The sequence below is a fragment of the Scyliorhinus torazame genome, chromosome 6, assembly GCF_047496885.1.
Source record: "Scyliorhinus torazame isolate Kashiwa2021f chromosome 6, sScyTor2.1, whole genome shotgun sequence".
NCBI lineage: Eukaryota > Metazoa > Chordata > Chondrichthyes > Carcharhiniformes > Scyliorhinidae > Scyliorhinus > Scyliorhinus torazame.
In genome coordinates, this window is record NC_092712.1 from 25,562,817 (window position 1) to 25,589,116 (window position 26,300).

The 26,300-nt window shown below is 48.8% G+C and overlaps 1 protein-coding gene across 1 annotated transcript in view; it reads left to right on the plus strand.

Annotated features, from left to right (window-relative positions):
- Positions 1-26,300, plus strand: part of gars1 (glycyl-tRNA synthetase 1) — a 168,343-nt gene that overhangs the window by 26,682 nt on the left and 115,361 nt on the right. Inside the window, exons 7-12 of the mRNA XM_072508051.1 lie at positions 178-323; positions 2,743-2,892; positions 7,178-7,340; positions 7,830-7,994; positions 10,597-10,709; positions 21,509-21,649. Of these exons, the coding sequence (XP_072364152.1) occupies positions 178-323; positions 2,743-2,892; positions 7,178-7,340; positions 7,830-7,994; positions 10,597-10,709; positions 21,509-21,649 (878 nt within the window). The remainder of the gene's footprint in view (positions 1-177; positions 324-2,742; positions 2,893-7,177; positions 7,341-7,829; positions 7,995-10,596; positions 10,710-21,508; positions 21,650-26,300) is intronic.

Here is a 26,300-nt window from a genome sequence, read left to right on the forward strand (position 1 = left end):
CTTACCCAACACAAGCACACCGGCCTCAATATTGAAAGCTTCAGTTATCACAGCAACTACAGCCTTTGGGGGAAATGAATTCCAGACTTCATTTCTGAGCTCTGGGCATGATTACTTCCTCAGTCAAATCGGTACCACAGAGGAGTGGTGATTAATTGTATTTATTTTCCTTATTAGCTGGATAATTACAGTCAGCAGGAGTTGGCGGATTTGTTTGTGAGGTACAACGTCAAGTCCCCAGTCACCGGGAATGATCTTTCTCCTCCCATCTCCTTCAATCTGATGTTCCAGACATCCATTGGACCAGGAGGCAACATGCCAGGGTAAGAATAGAGGGCGATAATATCAATCAATTCAAGGGGAGTCTTATCAGGCACATGAGGGAGAAAGGAATAGGTGGCTAGACGGATAGACGTGGATGAGGAAAGAAGGGAGGAGGCTCCAGTGGAGCATAAATACCAACATTGGTTGGGCCAAATGTCCTGCCCCTGTGTCACTTATGCTATGTGATATATAATACCCACTGTGTACAGCGTAAGGTGTGTACATTCCAATGTACTCGCTGTGTACAGCATAAGGACTGTACATTCCAATATATCCACTGTGTACAGTGTAAGGACTGTACATTCCAGTATATCCACTGTGTACAGTGTAAGGTGTGTACTTTCCAATGTACTCGCTGTGTACAGCATAAGGACTGTACATTCCAATATACTCACTGTGTACAGCGTAAGGACTGTGCATTCCCATATACCTACTGTTGACAGCGTAAGGACTGTACATTCCCATATACCCACTGTGTACAGCGTAAGGACTGTACATTCCCATATACCCACTGTGTACAGTATAAGTACTGTACATTCCAATATACCCACTGTACACAGTGTAAGGACTGTACATTCCAATATACCCACTGTGTGCAGTATAAGGACTGTGCATTTCAGTATACCCACTGTGTAGGTGTGCGGACTGTACATTCCCATGTACTTGCTGTGTACCATGTAAGGACTGTACATTCCAATATACCGACTGTGTACAGTGTATGGACTGTACATTCGCATATACTCACTGTGTACAGTGTAAGGACTGTACAATCGCATATACTCACTGTGTACAGTGTAAGGACTGTACATTCAAAGAACAAAGAAATGTACAGCACAGGAACAGGCCCTTCGGCCCTCCAAGCCCGTACCGACCGTGCTGCCCGACTAAACTACAATCTTCTACACTTCCTGGGTCCGTATCCTTCTACTCCCATCCTATTCATATATTTGTCAAGGTGCCCCTTAAATGTCCCTATCGTCCCTGCTTCCACCACCTCCTCCGGTAGCGAGTTCCAGGCACCCACTACCCTCTGCGTAAAAAACTTGCCTCGTACATCTACTCTAAACCTTGCCCCTCTCACCTTAAACCTATGCCCCCTAGTAATTGACCCCTCTACCCTGGGGAAAAGCCTCTGACTATCCACTCTGTCTATGCCCCTCATAATTTTGTATACCTCTATCAGGTCTCCCCTCAACCTCCTTCGTTCCAGTGAGAACAAACCGAGTTTATTCAATCACTCCTCATAGCTAATGCCCTCCATACCAGGCAACATTCTGGTAAATCTCTTCTGCACCCTCTCTAAAGCCTCCACATCCTTCTGGTAGTGTGGCGACCAGAATTGAACACTATACTCCAAGTGTGGCCTAACTAAGGTTCTATACAGCTGCAACATGACTTGCCAATTCTTATACTCAATGCCCCGGCCAATGAAGGCAAGCATGCCGTATGCCTTCTTGACTACCTTCTCCACCTGTGTTGCCCCTTTCAATGACCTGTGGACCTGTACTCCTAGATCTCTTTGACTTTCAATACTCTTGAGGGTTCTACCATTCACTGTATATTCCCTACCTGCATTAGACCTTCTAAAATGCATTACCTCACATTTGTCCGGATTAAACTCCATCTGCCATCTCTCCGCCCAAGTCTCCAGACAATCTAAATCCTGCTGTATCCTCCGACAGTCCTCATCGCTATCCGCAATTCCACCAACCTTTGTGTCGTCTGCAAACTTACTAATCAGACCAGTTACATTTTCCTCCAAATCATTTATATATACTACAAAGAGCAAAGGTCTCAGCACTGATCCCTGTGAAACACCACTGGTCACAGCCCTCCAATTATTCCCATATACTCGGTGTACAGTGTAAGGACTGTACATTCACATATACTCGCTGTGTGTAGTATAAGGACTGTACATTCCCATATACTCACTGTGTACAGTATAAGGACTGTACATTCCCTTATACTCACTGTGTGCAGTATAAGGACTGTACATTCCCATATACTCACTGTGTACAGTATAAGGACTGTACATTCCCTTATACTCACTGTCTACAGTGTAAGGACTGTACATTCCCATATAGTCTCAATGTAGCATGCAAGGGCTGTACAATCCCATATACCCACTATGTACAGTGTAATGACTGTGCATTTCAGTATACTCACTGTGTACGTGTGAGGACTGTACAATTCCATATACTCGCTGTGTACAGTGTAAGGACTGTACATTCACCCAGTCTCTCTTGCCGATGACTAAAGGTTGTATTGAACATATTGCCGGGAAAACCTTGGAACAATGCATCAGAAACTGGAGGCGTGTTTATGTCAATTCATCTTTCTCTTCCAACACGCTGGGTTTCTTTTAGTAGAGTCGTCATGTAAAAAACGATTTTAAAATCACCCACGTTACATTTTCAGATACCTCAGGCCGGAAACAGCTCAGGGAATCTTCCTCAACTTTAAACGACTGCTGGAATTCAATCAGGGAAAGCTTCCCTTTGCTGCTGCTCAGATAGGGAATTCATTTCGGAATGAGATCTCCCCACGATCAGGCCTCATCCGTGTCAGGTAAATAAGCTCCTTCTCATCTGTTGTTGGCTTTTTGCTCTCGCCTTCATCTCAGAGACTCCCTGTGAGACAGCAGTGCTAACCATGCCACCCCGTCACTGCCCCCTTCTCTTCCCCCCCCCCCAATTCCTCCCCTGTTCTCTTTGTCCCACATCTTTCCCCTTTCCTGCCATCTCTTCCCCATCTTTTCCCCCTTTTTCTCGAATAATAATAATAATTTTAATAATAAAATAATAATCTTTATTGTCACAAGTAGGCTTACATTAACACTGCAATGAAGTTACTGTGAAAAGCCCCTAGTCGCCACATTCCGGCGCCTGTCCGGAAACACAGAGGGAGAATTCAGAATGTCCAATTCACCTAACAGCACGCCTTTTGGGACTTGTGGAAGGAAACCGGAGCACCCGGAGGATTATCCCCCATCACTTCCCCCCGCCCCCCCAGCTCTTTCCCCCAGCTCTTTCCCCCCAGCTCTTTCCCCCCAGCTCTTTCCCCCCAGCTCTTTCCCCCCAGCTCTTTCCCCCCAGCTCTTTCCCCCCAGCTCTTTCCCCCCAGCTCTTTCCCCCCAGCTCTTTCCCCCCAGCTCTTTCCCCCCAGCTCTTTCCCCCAGCTCTTTCCCATAGCTATAAAGAAGAGTAAGATAGATTATGAGAGTAAACTTGCTCAGAATATAAAAACAGATAGTAAAAGTTTCTACAAATATATAAAACAAAAAAGAGTGGCTACGGTAAATATTGGTCCTTTAGAGGATGAGAAGGGAGATTTAATAATGGGAGATGAGGAAATGGCTGAGGAACTGAACAGGTTTTTTGGGTCGGTCTTCACAGTGCAAGACACAAATAACATGCCAGTGACTGATGGAAATGAGGCTATGACAGGTGAGGACCTTGAGAGGATTGTTATCACCAAGGAGGTAGTGATGGGCAAGCTAATGAGGCTAAAGGTAGACAAGTCTCCTGGACCTGATGGAATGCATCCCAGATCGCTAAAAGAGATGGCTAGGGAAATTGCAAATGCACTAGTGATAATTTACCAAAATTCACTAGACTCTGGGGTGGTCCCGGCGGATTGGAAATTAGCAAACGTGACACCACTGTTTAAAAAAGGAGGTAGGCAGAAAGTGGGTAATTATAGGCCAGTGAGCTTGACTTCGGTAGTAGGGAAGATGCTGGAATCTATCATCAAGGAAGAAATAGCGAGGCACCTGGATGGAAATTGTCCCATTGGGCAGACGCAGCATGGGTTCATAAAGGGCAGGTCGTGCCTAACTAGTTTAGTGGAATTTTGAGGACATTAACAGTGCGGTAGATAACGGGGAGCCAATGGATGTGGTATATCTGGATTTCCAGAAAGCTTTTGACAAGGTGCCACACAAAAGGTTACTGCATAAGATAAAGATGCATGGCATTAAGGGGAAAGTAGTAGCATGGATAGAGGATTGGTTAATTAAGCAAAGAGTGGGGATTAATGGGTGTTTCTCTGGTTGGCACTCAGTAGCTAGTGGTGTCCCTCAGGGATCAGTGTTGGGCCCACAACTGTTCACAATTTACATAGATGATTTGGAGTTGGGGACCAAGGGCAATGTGTCCAAGTTTGCAGATGACACTAAGATAAGTGGTAAAGCAAAAAGTGCAGAGGATACTGGAAGTCTGCAGAGGGATTTGGATAGGCTAAGTGAATGGGCTAGGGTCTGGCAGATGGAATACAATGTTGACAAATGTGAGATTATCCATTTTGGTAGGAATAACAGCAAAAGGGATTATTATTTAAATGATAAAATCTTAAAACATGCTGCTGTGCAGAGAGACCTGGGTGTGCTAGTGCATGAGTCGCAAAAAGTTGGTTTACAGGTGCAACAGGTGATTAAGAAGGCAAATGGAATTTTGTCCTTCATTGCTAGAGGGATGGAGTTTAAGACTAGGGAGGTTCTGCTGCAATTGAATAAGGTGTTAGTGAGGCCACACCTGGAGTATTGTGTTCAGTTTTGGTCTCCTTACTTGAGAAAGGACGTACTGGCACTGGAGGGTGTGCAGAGGAGATTCTCTAGGCTAATCCCAGAGCTGAAGGGGTTGGATTACGAGGAGAGGTTGAGTAGACTGGGACTGTACTCGTTGGAATTTAGAAGGATGAGGGGGGATCTTATAGAAACATATAAGATTATGAAGGGAATAGATAGGATAGATGCGGGCAGGTTGTTTCCACTGGCGGGTGAAAGCAGAACTAGGGGGCATAGCCTCAAAATAAGGGGAAGTAGATTTAGGACTGAGTTTAGGAGGAACTTCTTCACCCAAAGGGTTGTGAATATATGGAATTCCTTGCCCAGTGAAGCAGTAGAGGCTCCTTCATTAAATGTTTTTAAGATAAAGATAGATAGCTTTTTGAAGAATAAAGGGATTAAGGGGTATGGTGTTCGGGCCGGAAAGTGGAGCTGAGTGCACAAAAGATCAGCCATGATCTCATTGAATGGTGGAGCAGGCTCGAGGGGCCAGGTGGCCTACTCCTGCTCCTAGTTCTTATGTTCTTATGTTCCCCCAGCTCTTTCCCCCAGCTCTTTCCCCCAGCTCTTTCCTCTTTCCCCCAGCTCTTTCCCCCAGCTCTTTCCCCCAGCTCTTTCCCCCAGCTCTTTCCCCCAGCTCTTTCCCCCAGCTCTTTCCCCCAGCTCTTTCCCCCAGCTCTTTCCCCCAGCTCTTTCCCCCAGCTCTTTCCCCCAGCTCTTTCCCCCAGCTCTTTCCCCCAGCTCTTTCCCCCAGCTCTTGATCAGGGGGTTGGATAGGGTGGACAGTGAGAGCCTTCTCCCGCGGATGGATATGGCTGGCACGAGGGGACATAACTTTAAACTGAGGGGTAATAGATATAGGACAGAGGTCAGAGGTAGGTTCTTTACGCAAAGAGTAGTGAGGCCGTGGAATGCCCTACCTGCTACAGTAGTGAACTCGCCAACATTGAGGGCATTTAAAAGTTTATTGGATAAACATATGGATGATAATGGCATAGTGTAGGTTAGATGGCTTTTGTTTCGGTGCAACATCGTGGGCCGAAGGGCCTGTACTGCGCTGTATTGTTCTATGTTCTATGTTCCCCCAGCTCTTTCCCCCTGCTCTTTCCCCCAGCTCTTTCCCCCAGCTCTTTTCCCCAGCTCTTTTCCCCATCTCTCTCCCCATCTCTTCCCTCCATTCTCTTCCCTCCATTCTCTTCCCTCCATTCTCTTCCCTCCATTCTCTTCCCTCCATTCTCTTCTCTCCATTCTCTTCCCTCCATTCTCTTCCCTCCATTCTCTTCCCCCCTCTTCTCTCCCCCTTTCTCTTCCCCCCTTCTCCTCTTCCTCCCCCCTTCTCTTCCTCCCCCCTTCTCTTCATCCCACCCTGCTCTTCCCCCTCCAACTACCTGCAAAATGCTCTTCTGGTTGATATTATGTGCACTGCGGCGTCATGGCGCCGAGGTCCCGGGTTCGATCCCGGCTCTGGGTCACTGTCCGTGTGGAGTTTGCACATTCTCCCCGTGTTTGTGTGGGTTTCATCCCCACAACCCAAAGATGTCCAGGCTAGCTGGCTTGGCCACACTAAATTGCCCCTTAAATGAAAAAAAATGAATTGCTATTTAAATAAATGGTTGCTATTATGTGGCTGATCCCAATGCAAAGCACGAGCTATTCAATTAATGGAACAGTCGCAATGGGCTGAATGGCCTACTCCTATTTCTATGTTACTTACCCTTATGGCAGCCTAATGGTTCTAGTACTGAACTCAAAACCCATCGTGCTCTGACTGTGAAACTAAGGTCTGTAATCTGGTGATTTGTTAGTTGCCCAGGTAAATTCAACAGGCCTGTCCTGTTGGTGGCACGGTGGCACAATGGTTAGCACTGCTGCATGGCAGCGCCAGGGACCCAGGTTCAATTTTGACCTTGGGTCACTGGCGTGGAGTTTGCACGCTCTCCCCGTGTCTGCGTGGGTTTCTTCCGGGTGCTCCGGTTTCCTCCCACAGTCCAAAGATGTGCAGGTTAGGTAGATTGGCCATGTTAAATTGCCCTTTAGTGTCCAGTGGTTAGGTGGAGTTACAGAGATAGGGCATTGGAGTGGGCTTAGATAGGGTGCACTTTTGGAGGGTTGGTGAAGACTCGATGAGCCAAATGGCAGCCTCCTGGGCTGTGGCGATTCTATGATCTGGGCTGCACCAATCCCACACAATGTGATTGAGTTTTATTGGAGAGAGAACGAGACTGAATCGTGTTGAAGTTTACAAAGAGAATTCCTGAGTAATGACTAAATATCCCTCTTACTTTTCAGGGAATTCACGATGGCGGAAATCGAACACTTTGTGGATCCCAATGAGAAGATTCACCCCAAGTTCAGCGCTGTGGCTGATCTGCAGATACTGCTCTACTCCGGCCAAGCCCAGACCAGCGGGCAGTCGGCACAAAAACAGCGGCTTGGCACTGCTGTGGAACAGGTGAGGTTTGTTTCTGAACACGTGTGTGTTCAGGTCCGGGCGACGCACGCTCTGAACTGGGCCCTGAAAAAGGGTCAGTGTTTTTTAGATTGGAAAGTGATGAAGACTCCTTCCTTCCGACAACAGCTGAATGTTGAAGCGGGAGAATAGATCTGAGGTTCAGGTATTGTGATTGTCACCAGCCCTGGATCAAGGGACGGAAGGTGTAGAAATGGGGGTGGTGGGGTGGGGGTGGGGGGGGGAATTTGGTACAGATTAGTCACAAACTAATTGAATGGCAGAATAGACTCGAGGCCGACAGAAGATGTCCTGGACGGACCCTGGGAATGTAGTGTTGGAGGGGAGGGGAGTGCAGGGTCGGAAGTTCTGGGAGGATTGGATAGGTGTTGGGAAGGTGTGGGATTGGTCCACTAGATGCATTGGAATGACCCCCCTGCATTGCTTCACTCGCATACTAACCAGAAGCGGGCTTCTTGTCTCCCACTGCAGGGAATCATCAACAACACTGTGCTCGGATACTTCATCGGAAGGATTTACCTCTTCCTGGTCAAGGTGGGATTGTCTGCGGAGAAGCTGCGGTTTCGGCAGCACATGGAAAATGAGATGGCGCACTACGCCTGTGACTGCTGGGACGCGGAGGCCAAAACCTCTTACGTAAGCACTGTTGCTGTTGGTGCAGCCAAGCTGAGCCTTTGAGAGAGGACCCTGAGGGTGGGCCACAGAAGAGTTTTGATTCTTTTTGGTGTCTCTGTAAGCAAATGCCCCTTAACCATCTCACCTTTTGCGAGCTAACCATTTCCATTTTTAAAAAAAACCTCACCATCACCTCCTGAAGGTTTAACCCTTTGTTGGCTGCGGCCTCCAGTCGGTCAAATGGCTATTTAAAAAAAATATGTTTTTAATTCTCCTTTTTCACATTTTCTCCCAAATTTGCACCCGCCAACAATAAACAATAATCAGTTACAAATATGTCAATCCCCACATCAATAACAACGATCCCATCCTCCCACCAAACCCCCAAACATTAGCCTGCATGTTCACATAAACAAATGACAAAAGGAATCAGGGGTCACCCATAGTCGCCATTAACACACACAGCCCCCCCCCAACCCTCCCACCCCAACTAATGTTCAATGTTATCCAGTTCTTGAAAGTGCATAATGAATAATGCCCAACAATTGTAGAACCCCTCCGTCCTTCCCCTCAGTTCAAACTGAACCTTCTCAAGAGTCAAGAATTCCAACAAGTCCCCCCGCCACGCCAGGGCACAGGGTGGAGAGGCTGCTCTCCATCCCATCAGGATCCACCTTCGGGCGATCAACGAGTCGAAGGCGACAACGTCTGCTCTGTACCCGTTTCCAACCCTGGCTGGTCCGATACCCTGAATATGGCCTCTCGGGGGCCCGGGTCCAGCTTCACATGCACCACTTTAGAAATTACCCTAAAAACCTCCTTCCAGTAATCCTCTAGCTTTGGACAGGACCAAAACATATGAACGTGATTAGCGGCCCCCCACCCGCAACGCTCACACACATCTTCTACTCCTTCAAAGAATCGGCTCATACTCGCCCTCGTGAGGTGCGCTCTATATACCACCTTCAGCTGTATCAGCCCCAACCTCGCGCACGAGGTGAAGGCATTCACTCTCCGGAGCACCTCACACCAGAACCCCTCCTCCATATCCCCTAACAACTCTTCCTCCCACTTTGCTTTGATCCCTTCCAGTGGTACCTTCTCTTCCAAAATAGCTCCGTAAATCGCTGACACAACGCCCTTCTCCAGTCCCCCTGTCGTCGGCACCTCCTCCAGCAATGTGGAGGCCGGCTCCACTGGAAGCTCTGTATCTCCTTTCTGGCAAAATCTCGAACCTGCATGTATCTAAACATTTCCCCCTGCTCCAGCCCATACTTCGCTTCCAGCTCCTTCAGTCCTGCAAATCGACCCCGAAGAAACGTCAGATGGCTATTTACCCCAATCGTCGGTATTGAAATGTTGAAAGGAAATTGGTGGAGAATAATAATGATCTTTATTAGTGTCACAAGTAGGCTGACATTAACACTGCAATGAAGTTACTGTGAAAATTCCCTAGTCGCCACATTCCGGCGCCTGTTCGGGCACACAGAGGGAGAATTCAGAATGTCCAATTCACCTAACAAGCACGTCTTTCGGGACTTGTGGAAGTAAACCGGAGCGCCCGGAGGAAACCCACGCAGAACGTGCAGACTCCGCACAGACAGTGACCCAAGTCGGGAATCAAACCTGGGTCCCTGGCGCTGTCTTTTTTTATACTTGCCCTCTCCAAACCCCACCCTGAATTGCTCCCAGGGTTTCATCTTGAACTGCTTGGAGATTCAGGGCAGCCGTGGAGGTTTGACATTGCCCCCACCCCAGAACTGTGCGGGTTTCCCTATTGGGACTGGCTGCCCCAGTATCTATTTGCTGTAACTTAACCGCAGTAACCATGACTCGCTACCGCATTCCCCAGTCCGGGATAGACATAGAATTTACAGTGCAAAAGGAGGCCATTTGGCCCATCGAATCTGCACCGGCCCTTGGAAAACACCCCACTTAAGCCCATACCTCCGCCCCATCCCCGTAACCCAGTAACCCCACCCAACCCATTAGGACACTGCGGGCAATTTATCATGGCCAGTCCACCTAACCTGCACAGCTTTGAATTGTGGGAGGAAACCGGAGCACCCGGAGGAAACCCACGCACACACGGGGAGAGGAATCGAACCTGGGATCCTGGAGCTGTGAAGCCACAGTGCTAACCACTGTGCTACCATGCCGTCCCAGCTGGATGGAACCCAGCACTGAGTTTCAAGACGGTGACCAATAGATTTTCTTTTTGGGCGAAGCTCTCAGTGGCCAGAGTAGGGTAAATGGAGGTAGGTACTGGCCAGCCACCACCTGACTGAGCAGAGGAATAGACCCATAGAACTGAACAGCCTACCCCGACCTACCCTGGCCCTCAATGAATATAAGTACATTCCGCCCAGGCAGCCATCATTACAATAACTTTTATAACATTTTGTTCATGGGGTGTGGGTGTCGCTGGCTAGGCCAGCATTTGGTGCCCTTCCCTCATTGTCTTTGAGAAGGTGGTGGTGAGCCGCCTTCCTGAACCATTGCAGTCTGTCCATGTGGGGTAGGGACACCCACTGCGCTCTAATTTCCTCTCACACGCTCTCTCTTCCTTTCTCCTCCCCCCTCTCTCTCTCTTCCTGTCTCCTCCTCCACTCTCTCTCTGCAGGGCTGGATCGAGATAGTTGGCTGTGCTGATCGATCGTGCTACGACCTTGCCTGTCATTCCAGAGCAACCAAAGTGCCTCTTGTGGCTGAAAAGGCTCTGAAGGAGCCCATATCCTTCACACAGCAAGGAACCCAGACTGAGGGTTCAGCAGAGTTAGGTTGCAGTGATTGTGCCCCTCTCCTCATTACAGTGTGTGAGAGAGAGACAGATCGCAGTGACTGTGCCCCTCTCCTCATTGCAGAGTGTGAGAGAGAGATCGCAGTGACTGTGCCCCTCTCCTCATTACAGTGTGTGAGAGAGAGACAGATCGCAGTGACTGTGCCCCTCTCCTCATTGCAGAGTGTGAGAGAGAGATCGCAGTGACTGTGCCCCTCTCCTCATTGCAGACTGTGAGAGAGAGAGATCGCAGTGACTGTGCCCCTCTCCTCATTACAGTGTGTGAGAGAGAGAGAGATCTCAGTGACTGTGCCCCTCTCCTCATTGCAGAGTGTGAGAGAGAGATCGCAGTGACTGTGCCCCTCTCCTCATTGCAGAGTGAGAGAGAGAGATCGCAGTGACTGTGCCCCTCTCCTCATTACAGTGTGTGAGAGAGAGAGAGATCTCAGTGACTGTGCCCCTCTCCTCATTGCAGAGTGTGAGAGAGAGATCGCAGTGACTGTGCCCCTCTCCTCATTGCAGAGTGTGAGAGAGAGATCGCAGTGACTGTGCCCCTCTCCTCATTACAGTGTGTGTGTGAGAGAGAGATCGCAGTGACTGTGCCCCTCTCTTTACAGTGTGTGTGAGAGAGAGATCGCAGTGACTGTGCCCCTCTCCTCATTACAGTGTGTGTGTGAGAGAGAGATCGCAGTGACTGTGCTCCTCTCCTCATTACAGTGTGTGAGAGAGAGAGAGATCACAGTGACTGTGCCCCTCTCCTCATTGCAGAGTGTGAGAGAGAGATCGCAGTGACTGCTCCTCTCCTCTTTACAGTGTGTGTGTGTGTGAGAGAGATCGCAGTGACTGTGCCCCTCTCCTCATTGCAGAGTGTGAGAAAGATCGCTGTGACTGCTCCTCTCCTCATTACAGTGTGTGTGTGTGAGAGAGATCGCAGTGACTGTGCCCCTCTCATTACAGTGTGTGTGAGAGAGATCGCAGTGACTGTGCCACTCTCCTCATTGCAGAGTGTGAGAGAGAGATCGCAGTGACTGTGCCCCTCTCCTCATTACAGTGTGTGTGTGAGAGAGAGATCGCAGTGACTGTGCCCCTCTCCTCATTGCAGTGTGTGTGATAGAGAGAGATCGCAGTGACTGCTCCTCTCATTACAGTGTGTGTGTGAGAGATTGCAGTGACTGCTCCTCTCCTCATTACAGTGTGTGTGTGAGAGAGATCGCAGTGACTGTGCCACTCTCCTCATTACAGTGTGTGTGTGAGAGAGAGATCGCAGTGACTGTGCCCCTCTCCTCATTAAAGTGTGTGAGAGAGAGATTGCAGTGACTGCTCCTCTCCTCATTACAGTGTGTGTGTGAGAGAGATCGCAGTGACTGTGCCACTCTCCTCATTACAGTGTGTGTGTGAGAGAGAGATCGCAGTGACTGTGCCCCTCTCCTCATTACAGTGTATGTGAGAGAGATCGCAGTGACTGTGCCCCTCTCCTCATTGCAGAGTGTGAGAGAGATTGCAGTGACTGCCCCTCTCCTCGTTACAGTGTGTGTGAGAGAGAGATCGCAGTGACTGTGCCCCTCTCCTCATTGCAGAGTGTGAGAGAGAGATTGCAGTGACTGTGCCCCTCTCCTCATTGCAGTGTGGGTGATAGAGAGAGATCGCAGTGACTGCTCCTCTCCTCATTACAGTGTGTGTGAGAGAGATCGCAGTGACTGTGCCACTCTCCTCATTACAGTGTGTGTGTGAGAGAGAGATCGCAGTGACTGTGCCCCTCTCCTCATTGCAGAGTGTGAGAGAGAGATCGCAGTGACTGCTCCTCTCCTCATTACAGTGTGTGTGAGAGAGATCGCAGTGACTGTGCCACTCTCCTCATTACAGTGTGTGAGAGAGAGCGAGATCGCAGTGACTGTGCCCCTCTCCTCATTGCAGAGTGTGAGAGAGAGATCGCAGTGACTGCTCCTCTCCTCATTACAGTGTGTGTGAGAGAGATCGCAGTGACTGTGCCACTCTCCTCATTACAGTGGGTGTGTGTGAGAGAGATCGCAGTGACTGTGTCTCCCTCTCCTCATTACAGTGTGTGTGAGAGAGCGAGATCGCAGTGACTGTGTCCCTCTCCTCATTACAGTGTGTATGTGAGAGAGATCGCAGTGACTGTGCCCCTCTCCTCATTACAGTGTGTGTGAGAGAGAGATGGCAGTGACTGTGTCCCTCTCCTCATTACAGTGTGTGTGTGAGAGAGAGATCGCAGTGACTGTGCCCCTCTCATTACAGTGTCTGTGAGAGAGAGATCGCAGTGACTGTGCCCCTCTCCTCATTACAGTGTGTGTGAGAGAGATCCCAGTGACTGTGTCCCTCTCCCCATTACAGTGTGTGAGAGAGAGATCCCAGTGACTGTGCCCCTCTCCTCATTACAGTGTGTGTGAGAGAGATCCCAGTGACTGTGTCCCTTTCCCCATTACAGTGTGTGTGTGAGAGAGAGATCCCAGTGACTGTGCCCCTCTCCTCATTACAGTGTGTGTGTGAGAGAGAGATCCCAGTGACTGTGTCCCTCTCCCCATTACAGTGTGTGTGTTAGAGACGACAGTGACTGTGTCACCCTCTCCTCATTACAGTGTGTGTGAGAGAGAGAGATCGCAGTGATTGTGCCCCTCTCCTCATTACAGTGTATGTGAGAGAGAGATCACAGTGACTGTGCCCCTCTCATTACAGTGTATGTGAAAGAGAGAGATCGCAGTGATTGTGCCCCTCTCCTCATTACAGTGTGTGTGTGAGAGACGACAGTGACTGTGTCTCCCTCTCCTCATTGCAGAGTGTGAGAGAGAGATCGCAGTGACTGCTCCTCTCCTCATTACAGTGTGTGAGAGAGAGATCGCAGTGACTGTGCCCCTCTCCTCATTACAGTGTGTGTGTGAGACGACAGTGATGTACCCCTCTCCTCATTGCAGTGTGTGTGAGAGAGACGACAGTGACTGTGCCCCTCTCCTCATTACAGTGTGTGTGTGAGAGAGAGATCACAGTGACTGTGCCCCTCTCCTCATTACAGTGTGTGAGAGAGATCGCAGTGACTGTGCCCCTCTCCTCATTACAGTGTGTGTGAGAGAGAGAGAGATCGCAGTGACTGTGCCCCTCTCATTACAGTGTGTGTGTGAGAGAGATCGCAGTGACTGTGTCTCCCTCTCCTCATTACAGTGTGTGTGAGAGAGAGAGATCGCAGTGACTGTGCCCCTCTCCTCATTACAGTGTGTGTGAGAGATCGCAGTGACTGTGTCCCTCTCCTCATTACAGTGTGTGTGAGAGAGAGATCGCAGTGACTGTGCCCCTGTCCTCAATACAGTGTGTGTGTGAGAGAGAGATCGCAGTGACTGTGCCCCTCTCATTACAGTGTGTGTGAGAGAGATCGCAGTGACTGTGCCCATCTCCTCATTACAGTGTGTGTGTGAGAGACGACAGTGACTGTGTCTCCCTCTCCTCATTACAGTGTGAGAGAGAGATCGCAGTGACTGTGCCCCTCTCCTCATTGCAGTGTGTGTGTGAGAGATTGCAGTGATGTGCCCCTCTCCTCATTACAGTGTGTGTGTGAGAGACGACAGTGACTGTGCCCCTCTCCTCATTACAGTGTGTGTGTGAGAGACGACAGTGACTGTGTCCCTCTCCTCATTACAGTGTGTATGTGAGAGAGATTGCAGTGACTGTACCCCTCTCATTACAGTGTGTGTGTGAGAGAGATCGCAGTGACTGTGTCTCCCTCTCCTCATTACAGTGTGTGTGAGAGAGATTGCAGTGACTGTACCCCTCTCATTACAGTGTGTGTGTGAGAGAGATCGCAGTGACTGTGTCTCCCTCTCCTCATTACAGTGTGTGTGAGAGAGAGAGATCGCAGTGACTGTGTCCCTCTCCTCATTACAGTGTGTGTGAGAGAGAGATCGCAGTGACTGTGCCCCTCTCCTCAATACAGAGTGTGTGAGAGAGAGATCGCAGTGACTGTGCCCCTCTCCTCATTACAGTGTGTGTGAGAGAGATAGCAGTGACTGTGCCCATCTCCTCATTACAGTGTGTGTGAGAGAGAGATCGCAGTGACTGTGCCCATCTCCTCATTACAGTGTGTGATAGAGATCGCAGTGACTGTGCCCCTCTCCTCATTACAGTGTGTGGGAGAGAGAGATCGCAGTGACTGTGCCCCTCTCCTCATTACAGTGTGTGTGTGATAGAGAGAGATCGCAGTGACTGTGCCCATCTCCTCATTACAGTGTGTGATAGAGATCGCAGTGACTGTGCCCCTCTCCTCATTACAGTGTGTGTGAGAGAGAGATGGCAGTGACTGTGTCCCTCTCCTCATTACAGTGTGTGTGTGATAGAGAGAGATCGCAGTGACTGTGCCCCTCTCATTAGTGTCTGTGAGAGAGAGATCGCAGTGACTGTGCCCCTCTCCTCATTACAGTGTGTGTGAGAGAGAGATCGCAGTGACTGTGTCCCTCTCCCCATTACAGTGTATGTGAGAGAGAGATCACAGTGACTGTGCCCCTCTCCTCATTCCAGTGTGTGTGTGAGAGAGATCGCAGTGACTGTGCCCCTCTCCTCATTACAGTGTATGTGAGAGAGAGAGATCGCAGTGATTGTGCCCCTCTCCTCATTACAGTGTATGTGAGAGAGAGATCACAGTGACTGCCCCTCTCCTCATTACAGTGTGTGTGTGAGAGAGATCGCAGTGACTGTGCCCCTCTCCTCATTACAGTGTGTGTGTGTGAGAGACGACAGTGACTGTGCCCCTCTCCTCATTACAGTGTGTGTGTGTGAGAGACGACAGTGACTGTGTCTCCCTCTCCTCATTACAGTGTGTGTGAGAGATTGCAGTGACTGCTCCTCTCCTCATTACAGTGTGTGTGAGAGAGAGAGATCGCAGTGATTGTGCCCCTCTCCTCATTACAGTGTGTGTGAGAGAGAGAGATCGCAGTGATTGTGCCCCTCTCCTCATTGCAGTGTATGTGAGAGAGAGATCACAGTGACTGTGCCCCTCTCCTCATTACAGTGTGTGTGTGAGAGAGATCGCAGTGACTGTGCCCCTCTCCTCATTACAGTGTATGTGAGAGAGAGAGATCGCAGTTATTGTGCCCCTCTCCTTATTACAGTGTGTGTGTGAGAGACGACAGTGACTGTCTCCCTCTCCTCATTACAGTGTGAGAGAGAGATCGCAGTGACTGTGCCCCTCTACTCATTACAGTGTATGTGATAGAGAGATCGCAGTGACTGTGCCCCTCTCTTCATTACAGTGTGTGTGTGAGAGACGACAGTGACTGTGCCCCTCCCCTCATTGCAGTGTGTGTGATAGAGAGAGATCGCAGTGACTGTGCCCCTCTCCTCATTACAGTGTGTGTGTGAGAGAGAGATCGCAGTGACTGTGCCCCTCTCCTCATTACAGTGTGTGTGAGAGAGAGATCGCAGTGACTGTGCCCCTCTCCTCATTACAGTGTGCGTGTGAGAGACGACAGTGACTGTGCCCCTCTCCTCATTGCAGTGTGTGTGATAGAGGTCGCAGTGACTGTGCCCCTCTCACTACAGTGTGTGTGAGAGAGATCGCAGTGACTGTGCCCCTCTCATTACAGTTTGTGTGAGAGAGATCGCAGTGACTGCTCCTCTCCTCATTACAGTGTGTGTGTGAGAGAGAGATCACAGTGACTGTGCCACTCTCCTCATTACAGTGTGTGTGAGAGAGATCGCAATGACTGTGCCCCTCTCATTACAGTGTGTGTGAGAGAGATCGCAGTGACTGCTCCTCTCCTCATTACAGTGTGTGCGTGAGAGAGAGATCGCAGTGACTGTGCCACTCTCCTCATTATAGTGTGAGAGAGAGAGACATCGCAGTGACTGTGCCCCTCTCCTCATTACAGTGTGCGTGTGAGAGATCGCAGTGACTGTGCCCCTCTCCTCATTACAGTGTGTGTGTGAGATCGCAGTGACTGTGCCCCTCTCCTCATTACAGTGTGTGTGTGATAGAGAGATCGCAGTGACTGTGTCCCTCTCCTCATTACAGTGTGTGTGTGTGAGAGAGAGATCGCAGTGACTGTGCCCCTCTCCTCATTACAGTGTGTGTGAGAGAGATTACAGTGACTGTGTCCCTCTCCTCATTACAGTGTGTGTGTGAGAGATCGCAGTGACTGTGCCCCTCTCCTCATTACAGTGTGTGTGATAGAGAGAGATCGCAGTGACTGTGCCCCTCTCCTCATTACAGTGTGTGTGTGAGATCGCAGTGACTGTGCCCATCTCCTCATTACAGTGTGTGTGTGATAGAGAGATCGCAGTGACTGTGTCCCTCTCCTCATTACAGTGTGTGTGTGAGAGAGAGATTGCAGTGACTGTGCCCCTCTCCTCATTACAGTGTGTGTGAGAGAGATCACAGTGACTGTGTCCCTCTCCTCATTACAGTGTGTGTGTGAGATCACAGTGACTGTGCCCCTCTCCTCATTACAGTGTGTGTGATAGAGAGAGATCGCAGTGACTGTGACCCTCTCATTATAGAGTGTGAGAGAGAGATCGCAGTGACTGTGTCCCTCTCCTCATTACAGTGTGTGTGAGAGAGAGATCGCAGTGACTGTGCCCCTCTCCTCATTACAGTGTGTGTGAGAGAGAGATCGCAGTGACTGTGCCCCTCTCCTCATTACAGTGTGTGTGAGAGAGATCACAGTGACTGTGTCCCTCTCCTCATTACAGTGTGTGTGTGAGATCACAGTGACTGTGCCCCTCTCCTCATTACAGTGTGTGTGATAGAGAGATCGCAGTGACTGTGACCCTCTCATTATAGAGTGTGAGAGAGAGATCGCAGTGACTGCGCCCCTCTCCTCATTACAGTGTGTGTGAGAGAGAGATCGCAGTGACTGTGCCCCTCTCCTCATTACAGTGTGTGTGAGTGAGAGATCGCAGTGACTGTGCCCGTCTCCTCATTACAGTGTGTGTGTGAGAGAGAGATCGCAGTGACTGTGCCCCTCTCATTACAGTGTGTGTGTGAGAGACGACAGTGACTGTGCCCCTCCCCTCATTGCAGTGTGTGTGATAGAGAGAGATCGCAGTGACTGTGCCCCTCTCCTCATTACAGTGTGTGTGTGAGAGAGAGATCACAGTGACTGTGCCACTCTCCTCATTACAGTGTGTGTGAGAGAGATCGCAGTGACTGTGCCCCTCTCATTACAGTGTGTGTGAGAGAGATCGCAGTGACTGCTCCTCTCCTCATTACAGTGTGTGTGTGAGAGAGAGATCGCAGTGACTGTGCCACTCTCCTCATTATAGTGTGAGAGAGAGAGACATCGCAGTGACTGTGCCCCTCTCCTCATTACAGTGTGTGTGTGAGAGAGAGATCGCAGTGACTGTGCCCCTCTCCTCATTACAGTGTGTGTGAGAGAGAGATCGCAGTGACTGTGTCCCTCTCCTCATTACAGTGTGTGTGAGAGAGAGATCGCAGTGACTGTGCCCCTCTCCTCATTACAGTGTGTGTGAGAGAGAGATCGCAGTGACTGTGCCCCTCTCCTCATTACAGTGTGTGTGAGAGAGATCACAGTGACTGTGTCCCTCTCCTCATTACAGTGTGTGTGTGAGATCACAGTGACTGTGCCCCTCTCCTCATTACAGTGTGTGTGATAGAGAGATCGCAGTGACTGTGACCCTCTCATTATAGAGTGTGAGAGAGAGATCGCAGTGACTGTGCCCCTCCCCTCATTGCAGTGTGTGTGATAGAGAGAGATCGCAGTGACTGTGCCCCTCTCCTCATTACAGTGTGTGTGTGAGAGAGAGATCGCAGTGACTGTGCCACTCTCCTCATTATAGTGTGAGAGAGAGAGACATCGCAGTGACTGTGCCCCTCTCCTCATTACAGTGTGTGTGTGAGAGATCGCAGTGACTGTGCCCCTCTCCTCATTACAATGTGTGTGTGAGATCGCAGTGACTGTGCCCCTCTCCTCATTACAGTGTGTGTGTGATAGAGAGATCGCAGTGACTGTGTCCCTCTCCTCATTACAGTGTGTGTGTGTGAGAGAGAGATCGCAGTGACTGTGCCCCTCTCCTCATTACAGTGTGTGTGAGAGAGATCACAGTGACTGTGTCCCTCTCCTCATTACAGTGTGTGTGTGAGAGATCGCAGTGACTGTGCCCCTCTCCTCATTACAGTGTGTGTGATAGAGAGAGATCGCAGTGACTGTGCCCCTCTCCTCATTACAGTGTGTGTGTGAGATCGCAGTGACTGTGCCCATCTCCTCATTACAGTGTGTGTGTGATAGAGAGATCGCAGTGACTGTGTCCCTCTCCTCATTACAGTGTGTGTGTGTGAGCGAGAGATTGCAGTGACTGTGCCCCTCTCATTACAGTGTGTGTGAGAGAGATCACAGTGACTGTGTCCCTCTCCTCATTACAGTGTGTGTGTGAGATCACAGTGACTGTGCCCCTCTCCTCATTACAGTGTGTGTGATAGAGAGAGATCGCAGTGACTGTGACCCTCTCATTATAGAGTGTGAGAGAGAGATCGCAGTGACTGCGCCCCTCTCCTCATTACAGTGTGTGTGAGAGAGAGATCGCAGTGACTGTGCCCCTCTCCTCATTACAGTGTGTGTGTGAGAGACGACAGTGACTGTGCCCCTCTCCTCATTACAGTGTGTGTGAGAGAGAGATCGCAGTGACTGTGTCCCTCTCCTCATTACAGTGTGTGTGAGAGAGAGATCGCAGTGACTGTGCCCCTCTCCTCATTACAGTGTGTGTGAGAGAGAGATCGCAGTGACTGTGCCCCTCTCCTCATTACAGTGTGTGTGAGAGAGATCACAGTGACTGTGTCCCTCTCCTCATTACAGTGTGTGTGTGAGATCACAGTGACTGTGCCCCTCTCCTCATTACAGTGTGTGTGATAGAGAGATCGCAGTGACTGTGACCCTCTCATTATAGAGTGTGAGAGAGAGATCGCAGTGACTGCGCCCCTCTCCTCATTACAGTGTGTGTGAGAGAGAGATCGCAGTGACTGTGCCCCTCTCCTCATTACAGTGTGTGTGAGTGAGAGATCGCAGTGACTGTGCCCGTCTCCTCATTACAGTGTGTGTGTGTGAGAGAGATCGCAGTGACTGTGCCCCTCTCATTACAGTGTGTGTGAGAGACGACAGTGACTGTGCCCCTCTCCCGTTTCGCCCTCATCGATCGTATTTTAACAGTTAGACTCGGGTAATATTTAAACAATGGGTCCAGGTCATGAGAAATGCTGGATTTGAACGTCCTGGTGTATGCTTCCAACCTTCCCTTCACCCCGGAGAAAGTCATGAATTTACTGGCATCTCTTTAATGTCCTGCACGCCCGCAAGCAGTCCCAAATCACTTTATAGAAAATTCAACAGCTAATTTGCGGACAGGAAGCTCCCATAAAGTGAAATAAATGAGCAGATATCCGGTTTTTAGTGCAGTTCTTTGCGGAATAAACATTGGTCAGGAAACTGAGAAGAATTGATCTCAAATAGAGGAGTTTTACATCACCTGATAGGGCAGAGCAGGCCTTGGTTTGACGTATCACCGTAAAGGTGGCATGTCCGACAGCGCAACACTCCCGCAGTACTGCAGTGGTCAGCCTGGACTTTGTGCTCAGGTCTCTGGGGTGGGACTAGAACCAACAATGTTCCAACTCTGAGGAGTCCTTTACTGATACTGTGAGGAACAAGCCAACTTGGCGCCGTCCTCCGCAAATGACCATTACTTTCCACGTCAGAGTCAACAGTGTTCATAATTGAGGACTTCTATATTCTGCCTGGACTCCTATTGGATGTCCAAGATGCATGATGCTGCCATTCTTATGGCAGACTGTGTGCGTGTGTGTGATTGGTCAGTTACTCATTGGTTAATTCACCCTCTAGCTGTGCCAGTCTGCCAGTGATTACTGGCAACAAGGTCCTTTCATTGAATTTGTGTGTCCATCCAGTTCCTATTGGGCAGCACGGTAGCATAGTGCTTAGCACAATTGCTTCACAGCTCCAGGGTCCCAGGTTCGATTCCGGCTTGGGTCACTGTCTGTGCGGAGTCTGCACGTTCTCCCCGTGTGTGCGTGGGTTTCCTCCCACAGTCCAAAGATGTGCAGGTTAGGTGGATTGGCCATGATAAATTGCCCTTAGTGTCCAAAATTGCCCTTAGTGTTGGGTGGGGTTACTGGGTTATGGGGATAGGGTGGAGGTGTTGACCTTGGGGAGGGTGCTCTTTCCAAGAGCCGGTGCAGACTCGATGGGCCAAATGGCCTCCTTCTGCACTGTAAATTCTATGATTACCCACAGGATACTGTCTCTGGATTGGTATTAATTCAGCAATCTCACTCACAGCCATGCAGCATTGTTTGGGAGAATTGTATGTTATCTGGCTGCGTGTGGGGCAGCCCCTGGGTGCCTTGCCTGGGGCAGTGTAGAAATGAAATGAAATGTAAATCGCTTATTGTCACAAGTAGGCTTCAAATGAAGTTACTGTGAAAAGCCCCTAGTCGCCACATTCCGGCACCTGTTCGGGGAGGCTGGTACCGGAATTGAACCGTGCTGCTGGCCTGCCTTGGTCTGCTTTCAAAGCCAGCGATTTAGACCTGTGCTAAACAGCACATGCTGTTCCACGACTGATGAAATTGCACCCCACCCAGTGGGTGCGCGATACCTGAAATCTCAAAATTAATTTTTTTCAAAAGCTCCCTTTGACGAAAGGTGAAGGAACCGGTTAATTGTTTGAGCAGCGGACGTCCATTCGGAATTCACGATGCTTTCTCCTTAACTTCTGTACACAAAACTGTCAACATAGTTCAGTTCGAACCCAACAAGGGTGCCATTGGCAAGGAGTTCAAGAAGGAGGCCAAAATTGTGATGGAGTACTTGAATATCTGTGACGAATGTTACATCGTAGATATAGAGAAAGAGCTGAATGAAAAGGGGTAAGTCTCCCAAATCTATTTGGATAACTGGCATGGCAAGGACTGGGTTAGTTTGGGGACCTATCACCTGGAATACACCCAGGGGGTGGCACAGTGGTTAGCACTGCTGCCTCAGCGCCAGGGAACTGGGTTCAATTCTGGCCTCGGGTGACTGTCCGTGTGGAGTCTGCACGTTCTCGCCGTGTCTGCGTGTGTTTCCTCCGGGTGCTCTGGTTTCCGCCCACAGTCTAAAGATGTGCAGGTTAGGTGGATTGGCGATGCTAAATTGCCCTTCGGGTGGGATTGCAGGAATAGGGTGGAGGATTGGGCCTGGGTAAGTGCAGATTCGATGGCCCGAATGGCCGCCTGCACTAGGGAATCGATGGTTCCCTGATTCTGTAAATTTCTTGGCTGATTCGGGTTCTCGATGGAATAAATGTATGTGGCAAATCTAAATCCTCTTGTTTTTCTCCAGAGTAATAAGGAACACAGAGCAGGGAATGGCGTTGTATAGCTGCTGGCCTCCGTCCAGGCCACTAGGTTAAACGCACTATGTTCCAAGCACAATGATCTTTGGCTTGGCGCCATAAAGGTTGAAAAGAAAAAGCTGCGAGGTTTGTTATTGAGCTTGAGACAGCGAGGATGGGATGTTCCAGTGTTGAGCTACCAGTTTGGGCCTTTTCATTTACATATCAGGGTCCAACTAGCATCAAGCCTGTCATTAAACCCCTGGCAACTTTCCCACCCGTGCCTGAGTTAACACAAGAGATAGAAGCAGGAGGAGACCATTCGGTCCATCAAGCCTGCTCTGCCTTTCAGGAAGTCTATGTCTGATCTTCAACTCTGTTTTCCCGCCTGCTCCCCATATCCCTGGTTTCCCTGGGAGAACAAAATCTGTTTGTTACAGCCTTAAATATAGTCAACGATGTGGCATCCACAAGCCTCTGGGTAAATTCCAAAGATTCACAAATCTTTGAGTGAAGTAATTTCTCCTCATCTCACTCATAAACGATTGTCCCCATATCCCCAGACTGTCCGCTGTGTTTTAGATTGCCCACTCGCGAAAGCTCCTTCAGAATCTTGAATATTTCCATGAGATCTCTTATTCTTCTAAACATTTAAAAAAAAAAAACTGATATGGAGATGTCGGCGTTGGACTGGGGTGATGACAGTAAGATGTCTTACAACACCAGGTTAAAGTCCAACAGGTTTGTTTCGAATCACTAACTTTCGGAGCACAGCTCCTTCCTCAGGAGAATGAAGAGGTGGGTTCGAGAAACATATATATAGACAAAGTCAAAGATGCCAGACAATACTTTGAATGCGAGTCTTTGCAGGTAATTAAGTCTTTGCAGGTCCAGACAGAGCAACTGGAGAGCGGGATAATCACAGGTTAAAGAGGTGTGAATTGTCTCAAGTCGGGACAGTTGGTAGGATTTTGCAACCCCAGGCCAGATGGTGGGCTGGGTAGTTTGCTCCAAACAATGGTTTGTTGTTTGAGGTTGCGCGGTTGGAAACCCACGCAGACACGGCGAGACCGTGCAGATTCCACACAGACAGTGACCCAAGCCACTGGACTGGAACCGATGTCTTGGGGGGGGGGGGTGTTTGCGAGAGCTGTTGGGGAGAGTTTAAACTAATGTGGCAGGGGGATGGGAACCGATGCAGGAAGTTGGAAGGTAGTAAAACAGGGACAGAAATAAAAGGCAGTAAGGGGGAAAGTGTAAGGCAGAGAAGCCATAGTCAAAAATCAAAAGGGCGACAGTACAAGGTACAGTGACTGAGGGGAGCTCAGTGAATAGGACCAGGAATACTAAAAGAAATAAAACGGGAGGTGAAAACATTAATGGTAAGCGACGCGGCAGGTTGTTACATGAAGATATGGGTTCAACGGCAAGGAAAATTAGGAGAAAGGTTAAGAGGAAATATAACTTAGGAGAGGTTACTGATCGAGGTGTTAAGATTCAGAACAGAGGTAAAAAAGCCACCATACGTGTACTTTACCTGAATGCTCGTAGTATTCGGAATAAGGTAAATGAGTTGATGGCGCAAATCATCGTGAATGACTATGATTTAGTGGCCATTACTGAAACATGGTTAAAGGATGGTCACGACTGGGAGTTAAATATCTGAGGGTATCAAACTTTTCGGAAGGACAGAGTGGATGGTAAGGGAGGTGGTGTAGCTCTGTTATTTAAGGATGACATCCGGGCAACAGTAAGGGATGACATCGGTGCTATGGAGGATAAGGTTGAATCCATTTGGATGGAAATCAGGAATAGTAAGGCGAAAAAGTCACTGATAGGAGTAATCTGTAGGCCACCAAATAGTAACATTATGGTGGGGCAGGCAATAAACAAAGAAATAACTGATGCATGTAGAAATGGTACAGCAGTTATCATGGGGGATTTTAATCTACATGTCGATTGGTTTAACCAGGTCGGTCAAGGCAGCCTTGAGGAGCGCGATAGTTTCCTAGAACAGTATGTAATGGAACCTACAAGGGAACAAGTGGTCCTAGATCTGGTCCTGTGTAATGAGACAGGATTGATTCAGGATCTCATAGTTAGGGATCCTCTCGGAAGGAGCGATCACAATATGGTGGAATTTAAAATACAGATGGAGGGTGAGAAGGTTAAAATCAAGCACTAGTGTTTTGTGCTTAAACAAAGGAGATTACAATGGGATGAGAGAAGAACTAGCTAAGGTAGACTGGGAGCAAAGACTTTATGGTGAAACAGTTGAGGAACAGTGGAGAACCTTCCAAGTGATTTTTCACAGTGCTCAGCAAAGGTTTATACCAACGAAAAGGAAGGACGATAAAAAGAGGGAAAATCGACCGTGGATATCTAAGGAAATAAGGGAGAGTATCAAATTGAAGGAAAAAACATACAAAGTAGCAAAGATCAGTGGGAGACTAGAGGACTGGGAAATCTTTAGGGGGCAACAGAAAGCTACTAAAAAAGCTATAAAGAAGAGTAAGATAGATTATGAGAGTAAACTTGCTCAGAATATAAAAACAGATAGTAAAGGTTTCTACAAATGCATAAAACAAAAAAGAGTGGCTAAGGTAAATATTGGTCCTTTAGAGGATGAGAGGGGAGATTTAATAATGGGAGATGAGGAAATGGCTGAGGAACTGAACAGGTTTTTTGGGTCAGTCTTCACAGTGGAAGACACAAATAACATGCCAGTGACTGATGGAAATGCGGCTATGACAGGTGAGGACCTTGAGAGGATTGTTATCACCAAGGAGGTAGTGATGGGCAAGCTAATGGGGCTAAAGGTAGACAAGTCTCCTGGACCTGATGGAATGCATCCCAGAGTGCTAAAAGAGATGGCTAGGGAAATTGCAAATGCACTAGTGATAATTTACCAAAATTCACTAGACTCTGGGGTGGTCCCGGCGGATTGGAAATGAGCAAACGTGACACCACTGTTTAAAAAAGGAGGTAGGCAGAAAGCAGGTAATTATAGGCCAGTGAGCTTAACTTCGGTAGTAGGGAAGATGCTGGAATCTATCATCAAGGAAGAAAGAGCGAGGCATCTGGATGGAAATTGTCCCATTGGGCAGACGCAGCATGGGTTCATAAAGGTCAGGTCATGTCTAACTAATTTAGTGGAATTTTTTGAGGACATTAACAGTGCGGTAGATAACGGGGAGCCAATGGATGTGGTATATCTGGATTTCCAGAAAGCCTTTGACAAGGTGCCACACAAAAGGTTACTGCATAAGATAAAGATGCATGGCATTAAGGGGAAAGTAGTAGCATGGATAGAGGATTGGTTAATTAATAGAAAGCAAAGAGTGGGGATTAATGGGTGTTTCTCTGGTTGGCAATCAGTAGCTAGTGGTGTCCCTCAGGGATCAGTGTTGGGCCCACAACTGTTCACAATTTACATAGATGATTTGGAGTTGGGGACCAAGGGCAATGTGTCCAAGTTTGCAGACGACACTAAGATAAGTGGTAAAGCAAAAAGTGCAGAGGATACTGGAAGTCTGCAGAGGGATTTGGATAGGCTAAGTGAATGGGCTAGGGCCTGGCAGATGGAATACAATGTTGACAAATGTGAGGTTATCCATTTTGGTAGGAATAATAGCAAAAGGGATTATTATTTAAATGATAAAATCTTAAAACATGCTGCTGTGCAGAGAGACCTGGGTGTGCTAGTGCATGAGTCGCAAAAAGTTGGTTTTCAGGTGCAACAGGTGATTAAGAAGGCAAATGGAATTTTGTCCTTCATTGCTAGAGGGATGGAGTTTAAGTAGGGAGGTTCTGCAGCAATTGTATAAGGTGTTAGTGAGGCCACACCTGGAGTATTGTGTTCAGTTTTTGTCTCCTTACTTGAGAAAGGACGTACTGGCACTGGAGGGTGTGCAGAGGAGATTCACTAGGTTAATCCCAGAGCTGAAGGGGTTGGATTACGAGGAGAGGTTGAGTAGACTGGGACTGTACTCATTGGAATTTAGAAGGATGAGGGGGGATCTTATAGAAACATATAAGATTATGAAGGGAATAGACAGGATAGATGCGGGCAGGTTGTTTCCACTGGCGGGTGAAAGCAGAACTAGGGGGCATAGCCTCAAAATAAGGGGATGTAGATTTAGGACTGAGTTTAGGAGAAACTTCTTCACCCAAAGGGTTGTGAATCTATGGAATTCCTTGCCCAG